At 38.6% G+C, this 21,725-nt stretch overlaps 1 protein-coding gene across 3 annotated transcripts in view; it reads left to right on the plus strand.

Annotated features, from left to right (window-relative positions):
• Nucleotides 1-21,725, plus strand: part of LOC131232663 (uncharacterized) — a 143,496-nt gene that overhangs the window by 37,725 nt on the left and 84,046 nt on the right. For all 3 annotated transcript variants that reach the window (XM_058229057.1, XM_058229059.1, XM_058229058.1), the window contains exon 12: nucleotides 4,458-4,544. In XM_058229057.1, coding sequence (XP_058085040.1) covers nucleotides 4,458-4,544 — 87 coding nt within the window. The remainder of the gene's footprint in view (nucleotides 1-4,457; nucleotides 4,545-21,725) is intronic.

Raw genomic sequence — 21,725 nt, forward strand, 5'->3', positions numbered from 1 at the left:
TTTCGTTGGCCAGCGATACAGAAACAATATCGATATCATCAATAATATCGCTGATAACTGGAAATGCGGAGAAACATGGGAAAAATGGTAGAATTTTTAGCGAAACTTCAGGAGATGTTAAAATGTAGATATTTGCATATTTAGAAATAAAAAAGATGCAAAAAAGAATGCATACATAACAAATTTTCAATTAATGGGGCCTTAAAAGCATGTGCTGTTGTAAGAAATCAGTCCAACCATCCCATCCGGCCTATTTAACCATCCAACCTTTTATCCAAACATCCATCGATATTGCAAAATATCAACATACATAATATTTCACCAAGAAATCATCAACGATTGGAAAGGAAACGAAAGATTGTGGTTTCAATATCGCGCATGTTGCGATATCGATAATATCGAGATATTATCAATGACAAATTGAACACTACATGCCCATAAAAATATTGAAATTATTTTTTTTCTAATAAATAAAATTTTGATAATATCAATACGTTGGTGATTTTATTGAAATATCGTTGATACACAGGGTGTCTCGTATCCGTTACGATACGGCCGATATGTAACGGTAACGGCCGACACCGTTACGCGATACGGGGTCGAAACGGGCACCCCCCTGATTTTGTGACCGTAACGGCCGTTACGGGGCCGTTATGAGCCATAACAGCCGTTACGTCCCGTAACGGCTATTACGGGCTAAAGAAAATAGGAAGGAAAAAAAAAAAACGCACCTTTTTTCTTTTTTACCTTTTTCTTTCTTTTCTTCTTCTTCTTCTCCTTCTTCTTCTTCTTCTTCTGGACTATTGCGGGCCTGCTACGGCTGCAGCCTGCTTCTTCTTCTTTCCTCTCTCTCTCTCTCTCCCTCTCTCTCTCTCTTCTTTCCCTCTTTTTCTTTTCGGTTTCCCTCTTCTTTCCCTCTTTTTTCATTTGGTATTGGAAAAAAAAAACGGAAGCGGATTTGCTGGTGTACCACACACCAGATATATAGCTGTTGCAGGTACGTGTCATGCTAAGACGAGCGCTGACACTCCTCGAGCTCTGAGTTGTACGAACGGTTCAAAGGTGATCAAAGTTACATGGGCTCCACAGTGATGTATTTATTATATTGACACCGTTCATCTATTTTTAGAGCATTACCCAAAAAATGAATCATATCCAAAGATCGTCTGTACCACACCAAAAATAACAGCGGAGATAATGATTTTCACCGTTAAACAATTCGTAGGGCCCACCATAACGTTTATTTTCCATCCAATCTGTTCGTAAGGTCAAAAAGACCTGAATGAAGAGGAAAAACAAATTTCATATTGATCCAAAACTTTTGTGATCCCAAAAAGGGTTTCAACGGTAGACGTTCAATCCCCCACTGCTTTTTGCAGTGTGGTCCACTTGATAATTAGATTTGTATAATTTTTTGTGTCAAGCCTTAAGACGAGCTCATCAAATGAATGGATGGTTTAGATATAACACATACCTCATGATCAGACCCACAGGAATTGCTGACGTCAAATGAATGGATTGGGTACGTAGCACGCTTTTATCGCACAAGTTAATAAATGGTACACATGCCACGTGGGCCCCACCATGATGTATGTATTTTATCCATGCTGTCCATCCATTTTGCCACATCATTTTAGGTCATGATCCAAAAAAGTAGTTAGATCCAAATCTCAGGTGGACCACAGCATAGGAAACAGTGGTTATAGAATGCTCACCATTAAAAATTTCTTAGGGTCTCCTGTAATGTTTATTTTCCATGTAACTTGTTAATAGGGTCACACTGACGTGGATGAAGGGAAAACACACATGTCAGCTTGATCTAAAACTTTTGTAGCCCCCAATAAATTTTTAATGGTGGGCGTTTAATTATTGTTGTTTCTTATGGTGCGGTTCACTCGAGCTTTGGATCTGCCTCATTTTTGGGCTCATGCCCTAAAATGATTTGGCAAAATGGATGGATGGTGTGGATATAACACATTCATCACGGGTGGGGCCCAAAAAACTTTGACACTCGTGTGCTACACTTCACAATCCGAGTCCCACCTAATTCGGGCCCTTAAAAAATTATACACAAGACATGTATTAACTTAAAATTTACCAATTAAATTATGGACTATAATTGCTAACTCACAATGCCAAAATCAATTTGTTTCAATAGTTTTAATTGTTAATTTGTGGACGCTTATTTTTTAAAATAGGGCCTTTTGATTTTTTTCATGATTCACTATCCAATAAATGTCCACCAATTCATAAGTGGGATAATGCCAATAAATTGCATGAATTTGAGGCTGATTTGGGGCATGGATTGGTCCTCTAAGTCAGCCCCAAATTGGCAACGCTATCTACCTGAATTTAATTTCATTTTTTAAAAAGAACTATTGGGAGAAATGATATCAAATTGTTAAGTATATAAATTAGATATTTAGAAAATTAAATATATGAATTTTGTAGTCAAATTCAAGTTATTTGGTTCATAAATTCATCAGACAGTCCGATACAACTTCTCACCAAAGAGTGGACCGTTACACCACCACAAACTTGTTCCAATTTATAAATGAATGCATATTTGGAATGCTTAGAATATTCCGGATTTAATCCATATTTTTTCATATTTTTTTGGCAAAAAAAATAAAATAAAATTGCACCGTTACGGGCCGTTACACCCCTGTATCGCCTTTACACCCCCGTATCCGTATCGGTATCGGAGGGCACCGTTACACTAACCGATATCGATACGGGATACCTTGTTGATACACTTATGATACAAGCGTTACCTAGAATTTACATAGTAAAAAATATTGGTGATATTGATGCATTGGCAATACAAGTGACACCTATAATTTACATAGTTGAAAATATTGGCGATTACATTAGCAATATTAATACATTGGCGATACTTAGCTATACATTGCTTATACTTGGAATTTCCGATACTACCAGTGTTATCAATATTGCTACTAGTGTTATCGGTATTGCTGAGCTGGAGATAAAGATAATATCAGAGATGATTCGAACACTGTGTGCAAGTTGGACCTTAAGAAGGCTTATGATAATGTAAATTGGAAGTTTACATGCTGGGTTGGTTGGGGTGCGGGTCGAAGTGGAGAGGCTGGATGCGGGAGTGGGTGCGGTTAGATACCTTTTCAGTTCTATTTCATGGCTCACCTAAATGTTTCTTCAAAAGCTCGAGAGGGATTTGGCTGGGGTATCTGTTATCCCTTTTTATGTTCTTGGTTGTGGCTAAGGTGCTCAGTAGGATGTTAGAAAAAGAGTAGGAGGTCAGGCTCTTTCGTGGGTTTAAGGTGGTGAAATTGGATCACCTATCTCTCATCCCCAGTTTGCCGATGATACCATCCTCTTCTGCGACGCAGACATTTCCATGATGGACAACCTAAGAATGATCATCCGATGGGGAAAGACCATGTCTGTGGAGCAGTGGTTCAAGTTTACAAAAAAATTGCTAACGGATGAGGGATGGGAAAGCCAAAGTCTCAACAACCTGACGTTCAAGCACTTATTTGACGCCAAAGATGATGCTTGGAGATCCCGTTTTCTAGACAATGTGGAAAATTTTCATAAAATTGTTCAAGGTGTCATGGGTGATGGCGGGTTCAATTGGCAACCTCTTAATGGCATGGCTTGGAGGAATGAGAAGAGCGACTTGGAGATTGGTATTGTTGGCAGGCCTACAGGCAATTTGGAGGGGAAAGAAAGGATAGATGTTTTGGAATCTAAGTGGTTCGAAGGGGGCTGTTTTCAACAAGGCAAAGCTTTTCGTAATAGTGTGGGTCTCTTCTTTAAAGACATTGGAGAATTGTAATTTTTCTTTTCTTTTGGGGATGTAAGTCGTTTGGGGTTGTAATTCTTTGCGTCAGCTTGATGCATTCTCAATGAAATTCTGCATCTTTCAAAAAAAATAAAATAAAATAAATTCAAATGGAGTTGTTGAAAAACACAAATACAAAGAGAATACCCAAAAAATTTGGCAAAAATAATTCTTTTTTATTCTTTTGATTTTCGCTTATTTACATTTTCAATTGAAATATCTCAATTACCCAAATATCAAATCAAAATATTGTGATATGTCAGTGCGCATCGATATTGTCAGTACTTGGTTATTTTCATATCCTTGGATGGTTTCGTATCGCTGACATGCAATACTGAAAATATTGGCCGATACATTTGGTACTTTGAACTCTGGCAGCGAGAACACGACCTCCCTATTTGACCCCCTTCTTGATCTCCACATCAGCATCATTTTCTATTTTCTAGCTATTTGTTTATGTTTCTTTCTTCTATAATATATAACTGCTCTAATATATAACTATCAAAAAAAAAAAAAAAGTCTTCTATGTCCAAGTAATAAGGTTTCCTACTTCAGTAGTTGTTTGTATTATATTCAGCATTCTATCCACATGTCTATTAAAATCTCCCTGGTTCATGTCGTGCTCCTGTAGGAAATGACCGGACTTTGCTACTTTATGTTGGACCAATCAAGAAAAGAGGCCGAGTATTGCATGGAGAATGCTTTTCACACTTATTTGGTATATTCTTACTTCCTTGTGCTAGTTCAACAAGGTTAAATTTCTGAATCAGAGAATGAAGGTTGGGTACTGATCCGATGTTATTGATAAATTTCTATTCCCCAGTTGAAAGTTAGTCTACTGTTCTCTAAAGCATTTGCTTGTTGAACTCTGATTTTGCTACATTGTGATTTATGCACACTTTATGCTTTATCTAGTTCTAATTCTTCTCCTGTTCGGAGAATGTTGCAATGCTATAGATCTTTTATGAAACTAGATATCTAAAACTTGAAGATTGTGCTAGGGGATTGGATGTAACTTTGTTGCTAGCATGGCAAAAAGCTCCGAACTTAATGTTCTTATTGCATACTAAATGATTTGGGGACAACCAAAACAAGGAAACAAATATGAAGGTTATATTCATCTGGAATGGGAGCTTTTCCTCTGGAAGAAGAAGGAAGAAGCTCAGAACTTCCATTTATTAGATGTGTGATTTACTCCAAGGTTAATGGGGCTTGGGGATTAGAATACTAAGGGTCTGTTTGGATGCAGGAACAATTTCGGAACTGGATAAGAAAAACAACTAGAACAAAAATTCCCAGAAAAGTTTTGTTATGTAATATTCTATCACTATTTGGTGAACAAAGTCTCCTATACTGGAACAACTTTTACTTTGTTTGGTAAAATATGTGCCATATGGATGCCAAGTCTTCCAAAAAATGGGCTTTGTAATCATCTTTTTCTTATCCTTAATGAACAATTATCTGCTCATCATGGATGACTTTTCGCTGCTGTATCCAGTCATGTAAGAAGCCTATGACTATGATCCATTGGAATGATTTTGCACCACACATCCTTAGAGTAATTTTCTCTGAATGAATACACATTAAAATGTATCATCGAGTTGGATGTTCTTCACACTTCAAAAAATATCCCAACTTTGGCAAATTTGTTATTGCCTTCTCACACGGGAAGTTTTCACAACTATTCATGTGAATTATCACCTTAATGACCTTTCCACCCAACATGCAGTTCTAAAATGTATCTTTTCGTGGCTTTTTATCATCCAAGTGATTTGTCATGGCATCCATCGACCCTTACGTTTATATTATGATGATTATTAAATTACATAAAATGCCCTTAGCATAAAGAGTAAAAAAGGAAAATAAAAGAAATTTAAAGAATAAGAGACTGTGCCTAGCATATCCAACATAATCTATGTGGACCATGGTCCCATACAAATATGTCTACACTCCCCCTCAAGCCGAGGCATGGATATCAATCATGCCCAGCTTGCTAAGAATACGCCGCCCAAAACAAATTGTAAGAGCCTTTGTGAAGATATCAATAAGTTGAGTGGTAGACAAAACAAAGGGAGTACAAAAAATGCCAACAAAAACTTTCTCACTAATAAAATGATTATCAGCTTCAATATGTTTTGTTCGCTTATGAAAAATATGATTAGAAGTTACATAAATTGCAGCATGATTGTCACAACTCACAATACATGGGAATAAGGGATATTCACCGGAGATCCTATCGTAGCAACAAAACTCTTCAACCACAAAATTTCACATAGTAATGTGCCATAGCATGGTATTTAGCCTTAGTACTGAATCGCACAACAACTGCTTGCTTTTTAGTCTTCTAAGTAACGAGATTGCCTTTGAAAAAACGTACAGAACCCTATTGTAGAACATCGATCATCTGAGGAGCCTACTTAATCAGAATTAGAACAACCTTCAATATTACGACTATTGTAACAATTAAACAAGATGCCACATCCTAGAGAAGAGTTAATATAGTACAAGATGCGACGAATTGCCTCAAAATAATTGGTATGAGGAGTATGCATGAACTAACTAACCAAACTGCTTGTGATAGATTTGGACGAGTAATGGTCAAATATATCAACTAACCAACTAAACACTGGTAAATATGTGGATCATCAAGAAGCTTCCCATCATCAGCCTAAAGCTTCTTATTAACCCCTAATGGTGAATCAATAGGTTTGGCATCAAGATTTCCAATTGAAGTTAACAAATTAAGGGTGTATTTTGGTTGAGAAAACATTATGCCCTTAGAACAAGAAATTTCAATACCAAGAAAATATTTCAGTGGGCTTAAATATTTGATGTCAAATACTTTGCTCAGATAGAGTTTCAACTTAGAAATTACACTCATGTCATAACTTGTAACAATGATATCATCCACATACACATTCAAAATGATAATACCTTGTACACAACTATTAACAAACAAAAAGTGATCAGAATAGGGGATATTCATTGGAGACCTTAAGGGATATTCACGGGAGATCCTATCGTAGCAACGGAAGTCTTCGACCACAAAATTTCACATCGTAATTTTCCATAGCACGGTATTTAGCCTTAGTTCTGGATCACACAACAACTGCTTGCTTTTTAGTCTTCCATGTAACGAGATTGCCTTTGAAAAAAGTACAGTACCCTATTGTAGAATGTCGATCATCTGAGGAGCCTACCTAATCAACATTAGAACAACCTTCAATATTAAGACTATTGTAGCAATTAAACAAGATGCCACATCCTAGAGAAGAGTTAATATAGTGCAAGATGTTACGAATTGCCTCAAAATAATTGGTAAGAGGAGTATGCATGAGCTAACTAACCAAACTTATTGCATGTGATAGATTGGGACGAGTAATGGTCAAATACATCAACTGACCAGCTAAACGCTAGTACATATGTGGATCATCAAGAAGCTTCCTATCATAAGCGTAAAGCTTCTTATTAACCTCTAATAGTGAATCAATAGGTTTGGCATCAAGATTTCCAATTGAAGTCAACAAATTAAGGGGATATTTTGGTTGAGAAAAAATTATGCCCTTAGAACAAGAAATTTTAGTACCAAGAAAATATTTCAGCGGGCTTAAATATTTGATGTCAAATACTTTGCTCAATAGAGTTTCAACTTAGAAATTACACTTGCATCATCACTCGTAACAATGATATCATCCACATATACATTCGAAATGATAATACCTTGTACACAACTATTAACAAACAAAAAGTCATTAGAATAAGGGATATTCACTGGAGACCTTAAGGGATATTCACCGAAGAGCCTATCATAGCAACAAAACTCTTCAACCACAAAATTTCACATCGTAATTTTCCATAGCATGGTATTTAGCCTTAGTACTGGATCACACAACAACTGCTTGCTTTTTAATCTTCCAAGTAACGAGATTGCCTTTGAAAAAAGTACAGAACCCTATTGTAGAATGTCGATCATCTGAGGAGCCTACCCAATCAACATTAGAACAACCTTCAATATTAAGACTATTATAGCAATTAAACAAGATGCCACATCCTAGAGAAGAGTTAATATAGTGCAAGATGCTACGAATTGCCTCAAAATAATTGGTACGAGGAGTATGCATGAGCCAACTAACCAAACTTATTGCATGTGATAGATTGGGATGAGTAATGGTCAAATATATCAATTGACTAGCTAAACGCTAGTACATATGTGGATCATCAAGAAGCTTCCTATCATAAGCGTAAAGCTTCTTATTAACCTCTAATAGTGAATTAATAGGTTTGGCATCAAGATTTCCAATTGAAGTCAACAAACTAAGGGTATATTTTGGTTGAGAAAAAAATTATGCCCTTAGAACAAGAAATTTCAATACCAAGAAAATATTTCAGCGGGCTTAAATCTTTGATATAAAATACTTTGCTCAATAGAGTTTCAACGTAGAAATTACACTCACATAATCACTTGTAACCAGTGTTTAAGTTATCGGCGAAAAGTCGATAATATCGGTGTCGCCAGCGTTGCGACACCGAAAACCCCTTTTTTCGTTTCTCTGCCAGTTTTCGACGAATTATTGGCGATTTTTTAGAGTTTTCGCGATAATCAGAGTTGTCGGGCGACAAATTTGTTGTAGCTATCAACTCCATTTCGCCGATAAAAAGGCAGTATCAGAAATTTTGGGGAGAGCATCGTAAATGCCAAAAAATAAAATATAAAATATAAAAAAATTGTAAGAAGGTGATTTCGGTACCTGTAGAAGAGGTACGCCTGATCGGAAGAAGAATTCGGTGGGCCTTGATCGACAACAGTTGTATTTCGGTCTTCCGCAGGTACGAGAATGGATGAAAATTTTCAAAATCAACGAGAATTCCGGCGAATAATCTGCCATCTCTTGGGAATTTTGGTTCGATTTGGAGATTTGGGTTCGAAATGGAAACCCTTAGATTGGGATTTGGGTTCCAAATAGAAACGGGAAACCCTATTCCCCTTTCGAAAATGGCATCAGACCCCTTTTTTTCAGGCGCGGATTAGCTACTGACAGGTTTAGTAGCTAGACTCGCTACTGTTCCGTGGGCCCCACCATGATGAATGTTTTGTATCCACACCTTCCATCCATTTGTAGATATCATTTTAGGACAATATCCAAAGAATGAGTTAAATCCAAAGCTCCAGTGGACCCCAACACAGAAAACAGTGGGGACAGTGACGCCCACCATTAAAAACTTTTGAAGGCCACAAAAGTTTTAGATCAACTGATATTTGTGTTTTCCCTTATTTCATGTTTTTTGGAACTTTTGAACAGGTTGGATTTCAAGTAAACATTATGGTGGGCCTTAGGATAGTTTTAACGGTGGGAATCACTTTCCCTACTGTTTTCAGTGGTGGGGTCCACTACAACTTTTTATCTGCCTCATTCTTTGGTTCATGCCCTAAAATGATATCTCAAAATGGATGGACGGTGTGGATACAACACATACATCATAGTGGGGCCCACAGAACTTGGTCATGTCACTTCAGTAGCCCACTCGCTACTCAACTTGTCAGTATCTAATCCACGTCCATTTTTTTTTTTTGGGATGCTGATGATGCTCATGTTGCAGTCGTGAGTCGCAACTACTCACGGTATTATGGGCCCCGCTATGGTGTAACGTATTTTATCTGCTCCGTCCATCTATTTTGGACACTCATTTTATGGAATAAGCTAAAAAAATGAGTTAGATCCACATTTCAGGTGGACCACACCATGGGAAACAATGTGATTGAACGCTTGCCATTAAAATTTTTTAAAGGCCCATTGTACTTTTTATTTGCCACCCAACCACTTCATTAGGTTCACATAGACCTGAATGAAGGGAAAACACAAATATCAGGCTGATGATCAAAACTTTTGGGCCCCAAGAAGTTTTTAATGGTGGCCATTCAATGACCACTATTTTCTATGGAGTTGGATCTGACTGATTTTGTGGCCCATGCCCTAAAATAATCTGCCAAAATGAATGGACGGTGTAGATATACATCTTATATTATTGATGTAGCCCCATGGCCAGGGTCCCACCAATAATGGACCATGAAGAAATCCCACCGTACTGGGTTACTCATACGGTTTTAATGTACTGGGTAAACTATGTTGGGCCCACCATGAATGTATGTGCTTTATCCACGTCGTCCATCCATTTTTTGGGCTCATTTTAGGGGTTGAGCCAAAAATTGAAGCATATCCAAAGCTCAATTGGACCACGCCATAGGAAAGCGTGAGAATGATGATTTCCAACGTTGAAACCTTTTTAGGGCCTACAGTGATGTTTATTTGTTATCCAACCTATTCATAAGATCACAAAGACACAGATGAATGGAAAATACAAATATCACCTTCATTTAAAACTTCTATGACCATCAAGAATGTTTCAACGATAGATGTTCGATTCACACTGTTTCCTATGGTGTGGTCCACTTGAGCTTTGGATATGCTTCATTTTTGGAATAAAGCCCTAAAATTGTTTGGTAAAATGGATGGATGGAGTGGATAAAATACATAAATCACGGTGGACCCCATGGAGTTTACTCAGTACATTAAGAGTTGCTCAGTCTGCAATCCACTCCTACACAGCCTTCAAAGAAGGGCTTGCCATGAATGGTAGGTGGAGCCACCGTAATATTTGTGAGAAACCCACTCCGCCCATCTATTTTTTTAGATCATGTTAGGACATGGGCCAAAAATTGAGGCATATTCAAAACACTAAGTGGGTCACATGATCGGAAATAATGCAAATTAAACCTCCACCATTGAAACATTCATGGGGCCACAGAAGTTTTGGATTAGTTTTTTTTTTTTTTCCTTTTTCTTGGCAATGGCCCATTTGATGTTGGTTGTTTAACAACAACAATTGTACGATCCAAGCCATCCGGACGAGGGAAGTGAAAAGCAGCATTGTCTCAAAGCTATCCGGAAACTTTTTTAATTCATTTACTTTTACTTGTTTTAATTATTATATTTTAGTTATACTTATATTATATAAACTCATTTTGGTTACTATTTGAGTGATTTCTTACGACAATGCATGACTTTTGGCCCCCATTAAATGGAAACTTATTATTCAATGCATTCTTTTTGCAATTTTTTCATTCCTGAATATGTAAATATGTGTATTTAGGTATATCCTGAAGTTTCACCGAAAAATTCCACCATTTTCTCCATATTTCCCCCTCTTTCCCTGCATTTCCGGTTATCGGCGATAATGATATTATATCTTTATCTCCGGCCAGCGAAACTTGTAGCGATACCGACAACTTGAACACTACCTGTAACAACGATATCATCCACATATACATTCAAAATGATAATAACTTGTACACACCGATTAACAAATAGAAAGTGATTGGAGTAACATGAATAAATCCAATATGAATCAAAGCTTCACTAACTTTATCAAACCAAGCTCGATAAGCTTGCTTCAAACCATTTATGGCCTTCTTATGATGACAAACTTTCTTTTCCTTCCCCTTTCTAGCAAAGCTAGGAGGAGAGCATATAAATCTCTTCACTCAAATCACCATTCAAAAAGTATTCTAAACATCTAATTGATGCAACAGTTGATTCAAATTAGCAACAAGTGAAATAATTACTCGTACTGAATTTGTCTCAGTAACGTGAGCAAAAGTCTCATAATAATACTCATCATATGTCTATGTAAACCCTTTAGCAACTGGATGAGCTTTATATCGAACAATACTACCATCAAGGTTGTACTTAAGTGTATACACTCAGTGACAGGTTGACAGCCCAACAAATTCTACCCAGCAGGTAAATAAAACATCTCGTGTATGATTCTTCTTAAGGGCAACCGTCTCCTCCATGGCTTGATGCCATAGAGGAGAGTTAAAAGCCTCTTTAAGATTTTTAGGAATAGTGGAAGAAGAACACTCAAGGGCAAAAATGAAGGACCTTTGTGCTGGAGACAAAGAATGATAGGAAATAAAATGCTGAATAAGATGAGAAATGCATTGTCTTCTAGCTTTTCGATAACAAAAGGGAAGTCCAAAGATGAATCTAAATATGGATCAGTACCCGTGAGTCATGGTGGCTTGTGGGAAGTGGGAAGTGGGAAGATGGGAATATGAACGTCTCTTCTTTGGTACACCTTCAAGTCTTGTTTAGTTAATTATGATTCAGGAACGAGTTCAAAATTGTTGGGTTTAAAGACGCTTTTGGAATGAGAGAAATAGACACAATTAGGCCAGACTCAAGAGTAAGAACAGGAAGAACCATAGGATTGTGCCTCCCCTGACCTTTAGAAAAACATGTAACGTCTTAAAAAACTTAACATCTATGGACTGGAGACGTAACATTTCTTAGTGTCTGGATCAAGACACTTGGTACCCTTTTTTAGCAGACGAATATCCTGAGAAAACACATTTGGCAGCACGATTTGACAACTTATTTTCATGAGGATCAATATTATAACAAACACACCCAAAGGTGCGCAACAAAATTTTTGGAAGAGGATAGGTCCCCAAAAAATATTGAACATAAGGTTGGCCAGAAAGAACCTTAGTAGGCAAATGATTAATCAAATAATAAGTGGTAAGAATATCATCGGACACCTTTTAAGGAAAAAAAAAAAGAATATCATCTTACTAAAATGACTTAGGAACTTGCATATCAATGATAAGAGCACGAGTAATTTCTAGGAGATGCCCATTCTTTTTTTTTTCGGCAACTCCATTCTATTGTAGGGTATATGCAAAAGTGGTTTGAGAATTGATACCATGCTCCCATAGATAAGATATCATAGAATTAGAAAGATATTCTTTTGCATCATCGGTGCAAAATGTGCCAACATTACTATTAAATTGATTTTTAAGCCAAACATGAAACACTTTGAAAATGGGACTCACCTCATCTTTATTTTTCATCAAATAAATCCACGTCATATGAGACAAGTCATCAATAAAGGAGACTATATTTAAAACTATTTGAAGCAATGGAAATTGGACTAGTTAGATCAGAATGAATCAAGGACAAATTTGTATTAAACTTTCTCACCACTGGAGGATAAACAAACTTATGAAAACAACACACAAGCCTCATATTGTAAATTCTTGATATCACCAGCCTCAACTGATGAAAGCAACAAAGACTGTAAACGTAAATTAGAAGGATGACCAATTGACAATGCCAAGTATAAATTTATTCCCTTTTGACATTAAGATATTAAATTGACTTGAAGAATTTAAATGAAGGATGTATAATCCATCCTCTTCACATTTACCACCCAACAAATTTTTTGTCTTCATATCCTTAAAAACACAATGATTAGAAAAAAAATGTCACACTATAATTCAAGTACTTCGTAATTCAACTACTGGATAACAAATTAGGAATAATATTAGAGACTAATAAAATGGAGAACAAGGAGAATGATGGTGAAGTAGAAACAATACCATTTCCCATAATAGGTGTTAGTATCATTTGCTAATTTTGCACGACCTAAATTAGGATTTGGCATAAATGAGGAAGAGGAAAAAAGATGTACCTATCGTATAATCACTAGCCGCTGACTTAATTACCTAAGGATTTGACCCAAAAGTAGTGTGAAGGGCTCTAAAAGTATTATTTGTCTGAGCCAAAGATGTAGATGAAGAGGTCATATTCTGAGTGACATCCCTAAGTAACACATCATAATCACTTTTTGAGAGATGGACCACATAACTAGTTGGTGGAACCATAAGAGAACCTGCCAAAGGCATAACAATATCAACAATATTATGAGAATCCTTAACGTAACTGCAGGATTAGCAGCTTGACCTTGAGGTCTATAATGAAGAATCTAACAATAATCAATATTATGTCAACATCGACCGCTATGAGTGCATAGATGATCCATACCATGACCTTGGCCACCATCATGATATTCTCCCCCTGGACCTCTACCTTGGCCACTATCATGGCATTCTCCCTTTGTACCTTTACCCTGGCCAGGACCAACACTATCAAAATTTCAGATTTTGTCACAAAAATAGATTTATCAACCACATTTGATTCCATCATTGTATGATGCTTTTCATCTCCTAAAAGTAAAGCATATACATTCTTGAGTGAAAGTAGAGTAGGTGTACCAAGATTTTGAGCCTAACAAGTTCAAAACGCAGAATTAAGACTTGTCAATAATTCAAATATCCTTTTCTTCTCAACACTTCTTTCATATGCCTATGTATTTGTAGAACAAACAAATTGAAAATCATCCAGGAAAGACAATTCTTGCCAAAACCACGTATCTTAATAGTAAGAAGATACTAATCACTCCCCCTATTTCAAATTACTAATTTCCTGATAAATATTGTAAATTTAAGCAAATATTATTCTGATCAGCATACAATTCATAAGCATTCAACTAAAACTCATGCGTAGTAGACAACAAAAATATTCATTCACTAGCTTCTAGTTCCACAAATTGATGAGCCAAGATGACTAACAAATTGTTGGATTTCCTCTTCATAGAAAGGAACAATCTTAGGAGGTTTCGATACTGCCATCAATATAATCCCAACTTTTGTTTTGCTCCAATAAAAATCTCAGTAGCTTTTGATCATTGAAGGTAATTTTAGATTTAAGTTTATGAGTTGTAATATGCAACCCTGGATTCTCAGATTGAACAATCAATTTCTCCGTTTTGGAGTTTGGGATTAATTGTCTCAAAGGTTGATGATGAGGCCATATTTAATTCGTAACATTGAAAAATTCACTAAGTACCCAAGCGTCACACCAATCAATATCAAACGACTGCTATAAGTACTAGTTTGCCTATTAATATTGATCCATATCTAGACCCACCTCTGGATTTGCCTGTTGCTACCGGAAAAACCAAAAGACAATATATTTCTTATCCCATTCAGGGTTTTGTTTTCTATCATTCATTGTCTTCAGTAGAGGTTTACACGAGTCGAACCGAGTCGATCTTGTCACAGCTCGACTCGGCTCGACCACTTGCTGACCCTAGCTCGAACTCGGCTCGGCTCGGTCCTCGAGCCTGATCGGCCAGCTTGGCTTGGTTCAGTCAGTAGCTCGGGCCAGTTCGAGCCGAGTTCGAGCCAAGATCAAGCCGAGTTCGCCTATGCAGCATTTTCACAAACACATGGACTACACCTTCAAAATCTCACTGCATGTAAAACATCAGCAGTGGTTTTACAGGTATTTCATCAAATACCTTCTAAGCAACATAAAAATTAAGAAAAAAAGGGTATTTGTTTCATATATACACCTTCCTTGCCACCAGCCACACTTTGTTGAGTCATTTCATCAAACACTTGGCGAGCAACATCAATATCAAAGTAACCGACTCATCGAACTGGTTCAATTCGAGTTGGGTTCAATCCGAGTCGAGTCGAGCTCGGGCAAGCTCGAACTCGGGTCAAAATTTTTTCAAGCTCAAAAACTCAGCTCGACCCGGCTCGAACTCAGTTTCGAACTGAGTTGAATCAAGCTTTTTCCAGTCGCGTCGAGCGAGCTATCCTAGCTAACTCGGTTCGTGTACAGCCCTAGTCTTTAGCATATAGGTCCTTTAACTCTTTTCTATGGTGTCAAGACGTGGAGGAGGTGATGACTACTTTCGAGAAGAGTCATTTATGGGAGATGACTAATTTACCTGCTATGATGAATCTATTGAGCTGGTATAACCTCGATGATAGTATAACTTGATATAAAGCTTGTTTAGTTGCTAAAAGATTTACACAGACGTATGGTGAGGATTATTCTTGGTAAGCAAAGCATGACTAATTTCTATGCCTCAGCTTGAGGGGTAGTATAGACATGTATTGGGATGGGATCATGGTCTAGCTAGGTTATATTAGATATGTTAAGCACAGTCTATTTTTGTTTTATTTTCATTTATTTTTCTTTGTTAACCTTTATTGTAAGGGCATTTTATGTAATTTGGTAATCATCTTAATATGAAAGGGAAAGGGTTGGTTGTCTATTCCTAACCTAGTCTTTCTTTTCTCCATGTTCTTTATTCTCTTTGATCATTTTCAGCACCGATTCATTCTGACTTTAGGGTTACTGTGTAGGGGAATGTTTAAAGGGTATGATTGAAGATTGGGGACTGGTATGGATTTGGTCTGCTAGGATTTTTGAAATTGCTGATGGGTGTTGATTATGTTAGCAAAATTGGGTTGCAGGTTAGCTGTTTGGGCAGGTTTAGCCTCTGTTAAAGATTGTAATTGGTGCAGGTATAGGCATATGGGTTGCATATGGGTAGTGGTTAGGCTTGGATGGTTATATAGGTTGTGGATCGAAATTGACTATAGTTTAGGGCTGCTGATTTGGTCTAATGGAAAGGCTGTACAGGTAACATTTTGTGGACAGATTTAGGAAAAATTCAGGACAGCTGGTGGAGGTTGTGCAGTAGGTTCTATGATTGTTTTCGGGTTCAAAAGATAGGCAGATCGTGAAGAGTTTTGGGACAGGTTTTGGAACTGTTTTATAAAACACGTTGGCTAGATGTCGGGTTCTGATTTAAGGTATTTCTGCTGTGTATTTGGGGACCAGGTGTTAGAGGCTATTTGAAGTGTTTGATTGAAGTTTAGGGGTGTAGAGGCTTTATGGTTTGGGAGTTAATCAAGGTATGGGCTGGAGTTGGTTTTGAATGTGCATGCGTGTGAGATTTGGGGATAGAGTACTGGGGTTTTGGGAGTGAGGATTTATGGTGGTACGGTTTGGGTAATTGGGTGTTAGGGTTCTGCTTTTTGGTTATATAAAGTATTGAAGGGGGTTGTTGTTAGGGTTTGAGGGTAGATTGGGTTTGGATTAGGGTTTATGGTTCAGAGTGGGGTTTGGAACAATGATCCTTGAATGTTGGATTGGGTAATTGGGAAGTTTAGGGTAAGGGCCTGGGGATACTTTCGGAATACTATCATGGATTTTGGGGGAAGTTTGGGGAGTAGGAATTAGGATCTTGGAAAATTGGGAATTTGTGAAAACCGAACAGATACAAAAGAAAGTGAGGGATTGATAGATCCAATGTAGTGATGCAATTACACCTCATCCCGCATCAGCATGCTCCATAAGGGTGTGCATGAGAAGATGCCTAGATGGGGACCCACTTAAGCACCCATAGCAATAGTTTTTAATTTGAGTAGTTTCATATTCATGGTCTTGTTAGGATTGTTTTTGATGCAGGACAATTAACCACTTGCTTTAAAAACTCGAACTGATAGAGTGTGGTGAATCAATCCCTTTATCTCATAGCCCATGCCCTACATCCCATGGGTTAGGTTGTCGGCCGATCACCCCTCATGGGCCCCACATCACATGGGTTTCGCCTCACACGAGCCACCCGCCTCACACGGGTGGGCCCCGCCTCACACAGGCTGCCCAGCCCCTGCATCCCACTGGCCACTGCACCCGAGCTTGGTGTGAAAATGCCCCTTCATCAATCACCCCCGGTGAGGAGTCTCGAACACGAGACCTCCCCCTCTGATACCACTTTGATGCAAGACAACTAACCACTTGCTCTAAAAGCTCGAATTGATAGAGCGTGGCGAATCAATCCCTTTATCTCATAGCCCAGGCCCCACATCTCATGGGTTAGGTCCTCGGCCGAACCCTCCTCGTGGGCCTCACATCACATGGGTTCCACTTCACATGAGCCACCCGCCTCACACGGGCTGCTCACCTTAAGTGTGCCCCTGCATCTAACAAGCCACTCCACTCGAGCCTGGTGTGAAAATGTCCCTGCATTAGTTTCCTTATTTGCTCTCTCTCATATCTTAGGAAGTCCAGCTGTTGAAGTCTTATTATTATTATTATTATTATTTTTGATAGATAACGAGACTTGTATTAAAAAAGAAAGGAAAAAAAACAGAGACAAAGGCAGCAGCCCAGACTGCTGAGATAGCAGAAAAGAGACTACATGCCAATCAGTGTTCAAATTGTCGGCGATATTATCGAAATATCACCGATAATTTCGGTGTCGCTGCACTGGCGACACCGAAACCCCAATATTTCGTTTCGTTTCTAGATTTCGCCGAAATCTCGCCGATATTATCGGTATTTTCAAGATCAGGACTACATATCACTGTTCCTACCAACCACGGGTGGGAACTGTAGCCACCAACCACTTTTATCGATAAAAGGGGGGGTTGTCAGCGAAAAAATCACAAAAAACATAAGAAATACCTCGTTTTTTCGCCCGGATTTGGAGGAAGACCCGAGTTCAGCTGCTCTTGAGTGCAGATCGGCATTTCCGGTAAGATTCAACCCTAAAAATATCTTCTTTTTTCATCGAAAAATCCTCTGCAAGTTGCGGAAACCGCTTGCGGGCTGAGATCTTGTTCCAAAATAGAGGTTTTGTTTGATTTGGGATGAGGGAGAGAGACTTTCGGGTTGAAAATCTCGGAGAAATCGGTGGGAAGGAATGAAATTTCAAAAATTTCGGAAGGGGAGAGGGAATTTGGGGTTTTTATCGTGAATTGGGGATCGGGAGGGCCGCGGGCAGATGCGTTCTCGGTTACTCGGTATGCTCTTATCGTACCGAGTAACGCTGTTGGGCTCACCAAGAATGCATCTAGTCTATCCATGCGGTCCATTCGTTTTTCCATATTGTTTTAGCGGTTGAGACCAAAATTTAATGGCACCAAAAGATCAAGTGGACCACACCATTGGAAACAGTTTGAATAATGACTTCCACCGTTAAAACTTTTCTAGGGCCCACAGTGATGTTTATTTCTCATCCAACCGTTCATAAGATCACACAGACATGGATGAAGGGAAAAAACAAATAGAAGTTTGATCCAAAACTTCTGTGGCCCCCAAGATATTTTCAACGGTAAATGTTCAATTTATACTGTTTCCTATGGTGTGGTCCACTTGAGGTTTGGATATACTTATTTTTTAGGTTCAAGACCTAAAATTATCTGTTACAATGGATGGACGGAGTGGATAAAATACATAAATCATGGTGGACCCCACAGGTGGGCTTGGACGGTGCAACCTCACTTGGTTGCACACCACCCCACCACGAGCTTGGGCGGCTTGGGCTCTGGGTGCATGCTGGTGCTATGTGGGCCCCACCACGATGCATCTGTTGTATCCATTCTGTCCATTAATTTTTAAATATTATTTTAGAGCTTTAACCAAAAAATGAGGTAGATCTAAAACTTAGGTGGGCCACACCACGGGAAAATAGTAGTGATTGGATATCCACCATTTAAATCCTCCTAAGGCCCACTGTACTGTTTATTTGACATCCAATCCGTTAATTAGCTCATAAAAACTCAGATGAAGGGAAAAAACAAAGATCAGATTGTTCCAAAATCTTTATGGCCCCCAAAAAGTTTTTAATGGTCATAGTTCATTCAACACTGTTTCTTGTAATGTGGTCCAACTGAGATTGGGATATACCTCTTTTTTTTTTCTAAATATCATAAAATTATCTATAAAAATAGATGGACGGCATGGATGAAACACATACCTCATGGTGGGGCCCACAGAGCACGGCAGGGGAGTAGCCAAATCCCTTTCCGCAGCGTGCGGATCAGGGACGCGGATTTCCTGCGGAAGACTGTTCAATGTGCTGCTAGCTCAGGTGGGGCAGGTGGGGCCCACTGTGATGTTTGTAAGAAATCCTCTCCGTCCATCGATTTTGTGATTTCATTTTAGGACTCCTTGTAAAAAATGAAAGGTATCCAAAGCTCAAGTGAGTCGTACTAAAGGAAAATGTGGTTTGGAAAATTCCTACCGTTGAAACCTTCCTGGGTTCAACAGTGATGTTTAGATGCAATCCATACCGTAAACTCTGTTGGACCCACCATAAATGCATGTGGTTCATCCACGCCGTTCATACGTTTTTAAAGATCATTGTAGGCGTTGAGACCAAAATTGAAGTATATCCACACCTCAACTGGACCATACCACGTGAAACAGTGGAAATATTTATTTCCACCGTTGAAACCTTTCTAAGGCACGTGGTAATGTTTATTTTTCATCCAACCTGTTCATAGGATCTAACAGATATGGATGAAGGGAAACAAACAAATATCATCTTGATCTAAAACTTCTGTAGCCCCCAATAACTTTTCAACGGTAGAAGTTCAATTCACACTGTTTACTTTGGTGTGGTCCACAAGATATTTTTATAGGCTTCTTTTTTTGGCTAAAGCCCTAAAATTATCTGGTAAAATGGATGAACGGGTTGGATAAAATGCATGAATGAAGGTGGGCCCCACAGAGTTTACTCAATACGCTTAGGGTACCCGGGGGTACACCACGACCACCAGCCACGGGGCTGAACGGATTGGCTACTCCCCGACACCAGCCAATGGCCGGTCGGTGTTTCGTGGGCCCCAACATGATGTATGTTTTTCATCCATTCCGTTCATCCATTTTTACGATCATTTTAGGGCTTGATACAAAAATGATTGGAATATAAATCTTAGGTGGGCCACACCACGACAAAAATAATGAATGGATATTCACAATTAAAATCCTCCTAAGGCCCACTGTCTTTATTTGACATCCAATCTGTTGATTTGGTCATAAAGACCCAGCTGAAGGGAAACAATAAATATCAGCTTCATCCAAAACTTTTATGGCCCCCAAAATGTTTTTAATGGTCAAAATTCATTCAACACTGTTTCCTATAATGTGGTCCCCTTGAGATAGAGATATACTTCATTTTTTCTTATCATGTATAAAATGATATATAAAAATATATGGACAACATGGATGACACACATACATCATGGTGGGCCCCATAGAGCACCGACCACCAGCCAATGGCTGGTTTTAGGGGGAGTAGCCAATCCGTTCCTAGGGCGTTACTGAAGTGACGTCACCAAGCTTTGTGGACCCCGCCATGATGCATGTGTTGAATTCATACCGTCCATCCATTCAGAGAGAGTTTTATGGCATGAGAAAAATAATGAGATAGATTTAAAGTTCAAGTGGACCCCACCATAGAAAACAGTGGGGATAGTGATCCACCGTTCAAAACTTCCCCAGGGCCAAAGAAGTTTCCCATCAAGCTGATATTTTTGTTTTCACTTCATCTATTTCTATGTTAACTTATGAATAGGTTGGATCTAAAAAATACATAATGGTGGGCCTTATAAATGTTTCAACGGTGGGACCCGATTAGGGAAAAAGTGTTAAGCATCTATTGGTAGTATGGTGCACTTTAGCTGTATAGTACCTGATTAAATGCTTTTATCTTTGCCATCAAGCACCTCTCATCTCTTTACACGTGTGCACGTTTAGAAAATCTGGACCGTTCATGTGTTGGGACCTGTTATTGATGGTCCATAGCCCATTTTCGATACTTGTCGGATATTCTCAGTATTTGATCAGAGAACTTGTTATTGCCATTGAATTTGTGGACGCTCCCTCTAATTGGCCTGGATCATCCATCCATTCAGTTACCAATGTTCTAGATCTCATGCTCCATCAATAGCTTTGAAGGATGAAGCAATATGCTCGATCTAGGAACCTGACTTGTTCAGGTTACAGTTGGTACTTGTACAAGTAAGGCCCATGATTCAGTGATCTAAGCCATTGATATGGTGGGCCAAATGTGAATGCTCCATGCATCAAACTTGCGATGGAAGAATAAATACATCAAGGTGGGCCCCATAATCAGGACCGCACTGTCGTGGATGAGGCTGGGGCTGCACATGCACATGCATTCATAAAGTAAAATTCAATCCGTCCGCACTTTTTTTTGTCGATTATTGCAAATTTGTATACTACTAGGGAGCACAATGTCGTCTGGATCGGGAAAAGGAGGAGCAAGGGACATAGGGTGGAAACATGGACGGCCAGTGGAGGGGAATAAATATGGAGCCATATGCAACTATTGCGGCCAAGTGATACGGAGTGGGGGAGTGTCTAGGCTAAAAGAACATTTAGCA

The sequence above is a fragment of the Magnolia sinica genome, chromosome 18 (genome assembly GCF_029962835.1).
Source record: "Magnolia sinica isolate HGM2019 chromosome 18, MsV1, whole genome shotgun sequence".
Lineage (NCBI taxonomy): Eukaryota > Viridiplantae > Streptophyta > Magnoliopsida > Magnoliales > Magnoliaceae > Magnolia > Magnolia sinica.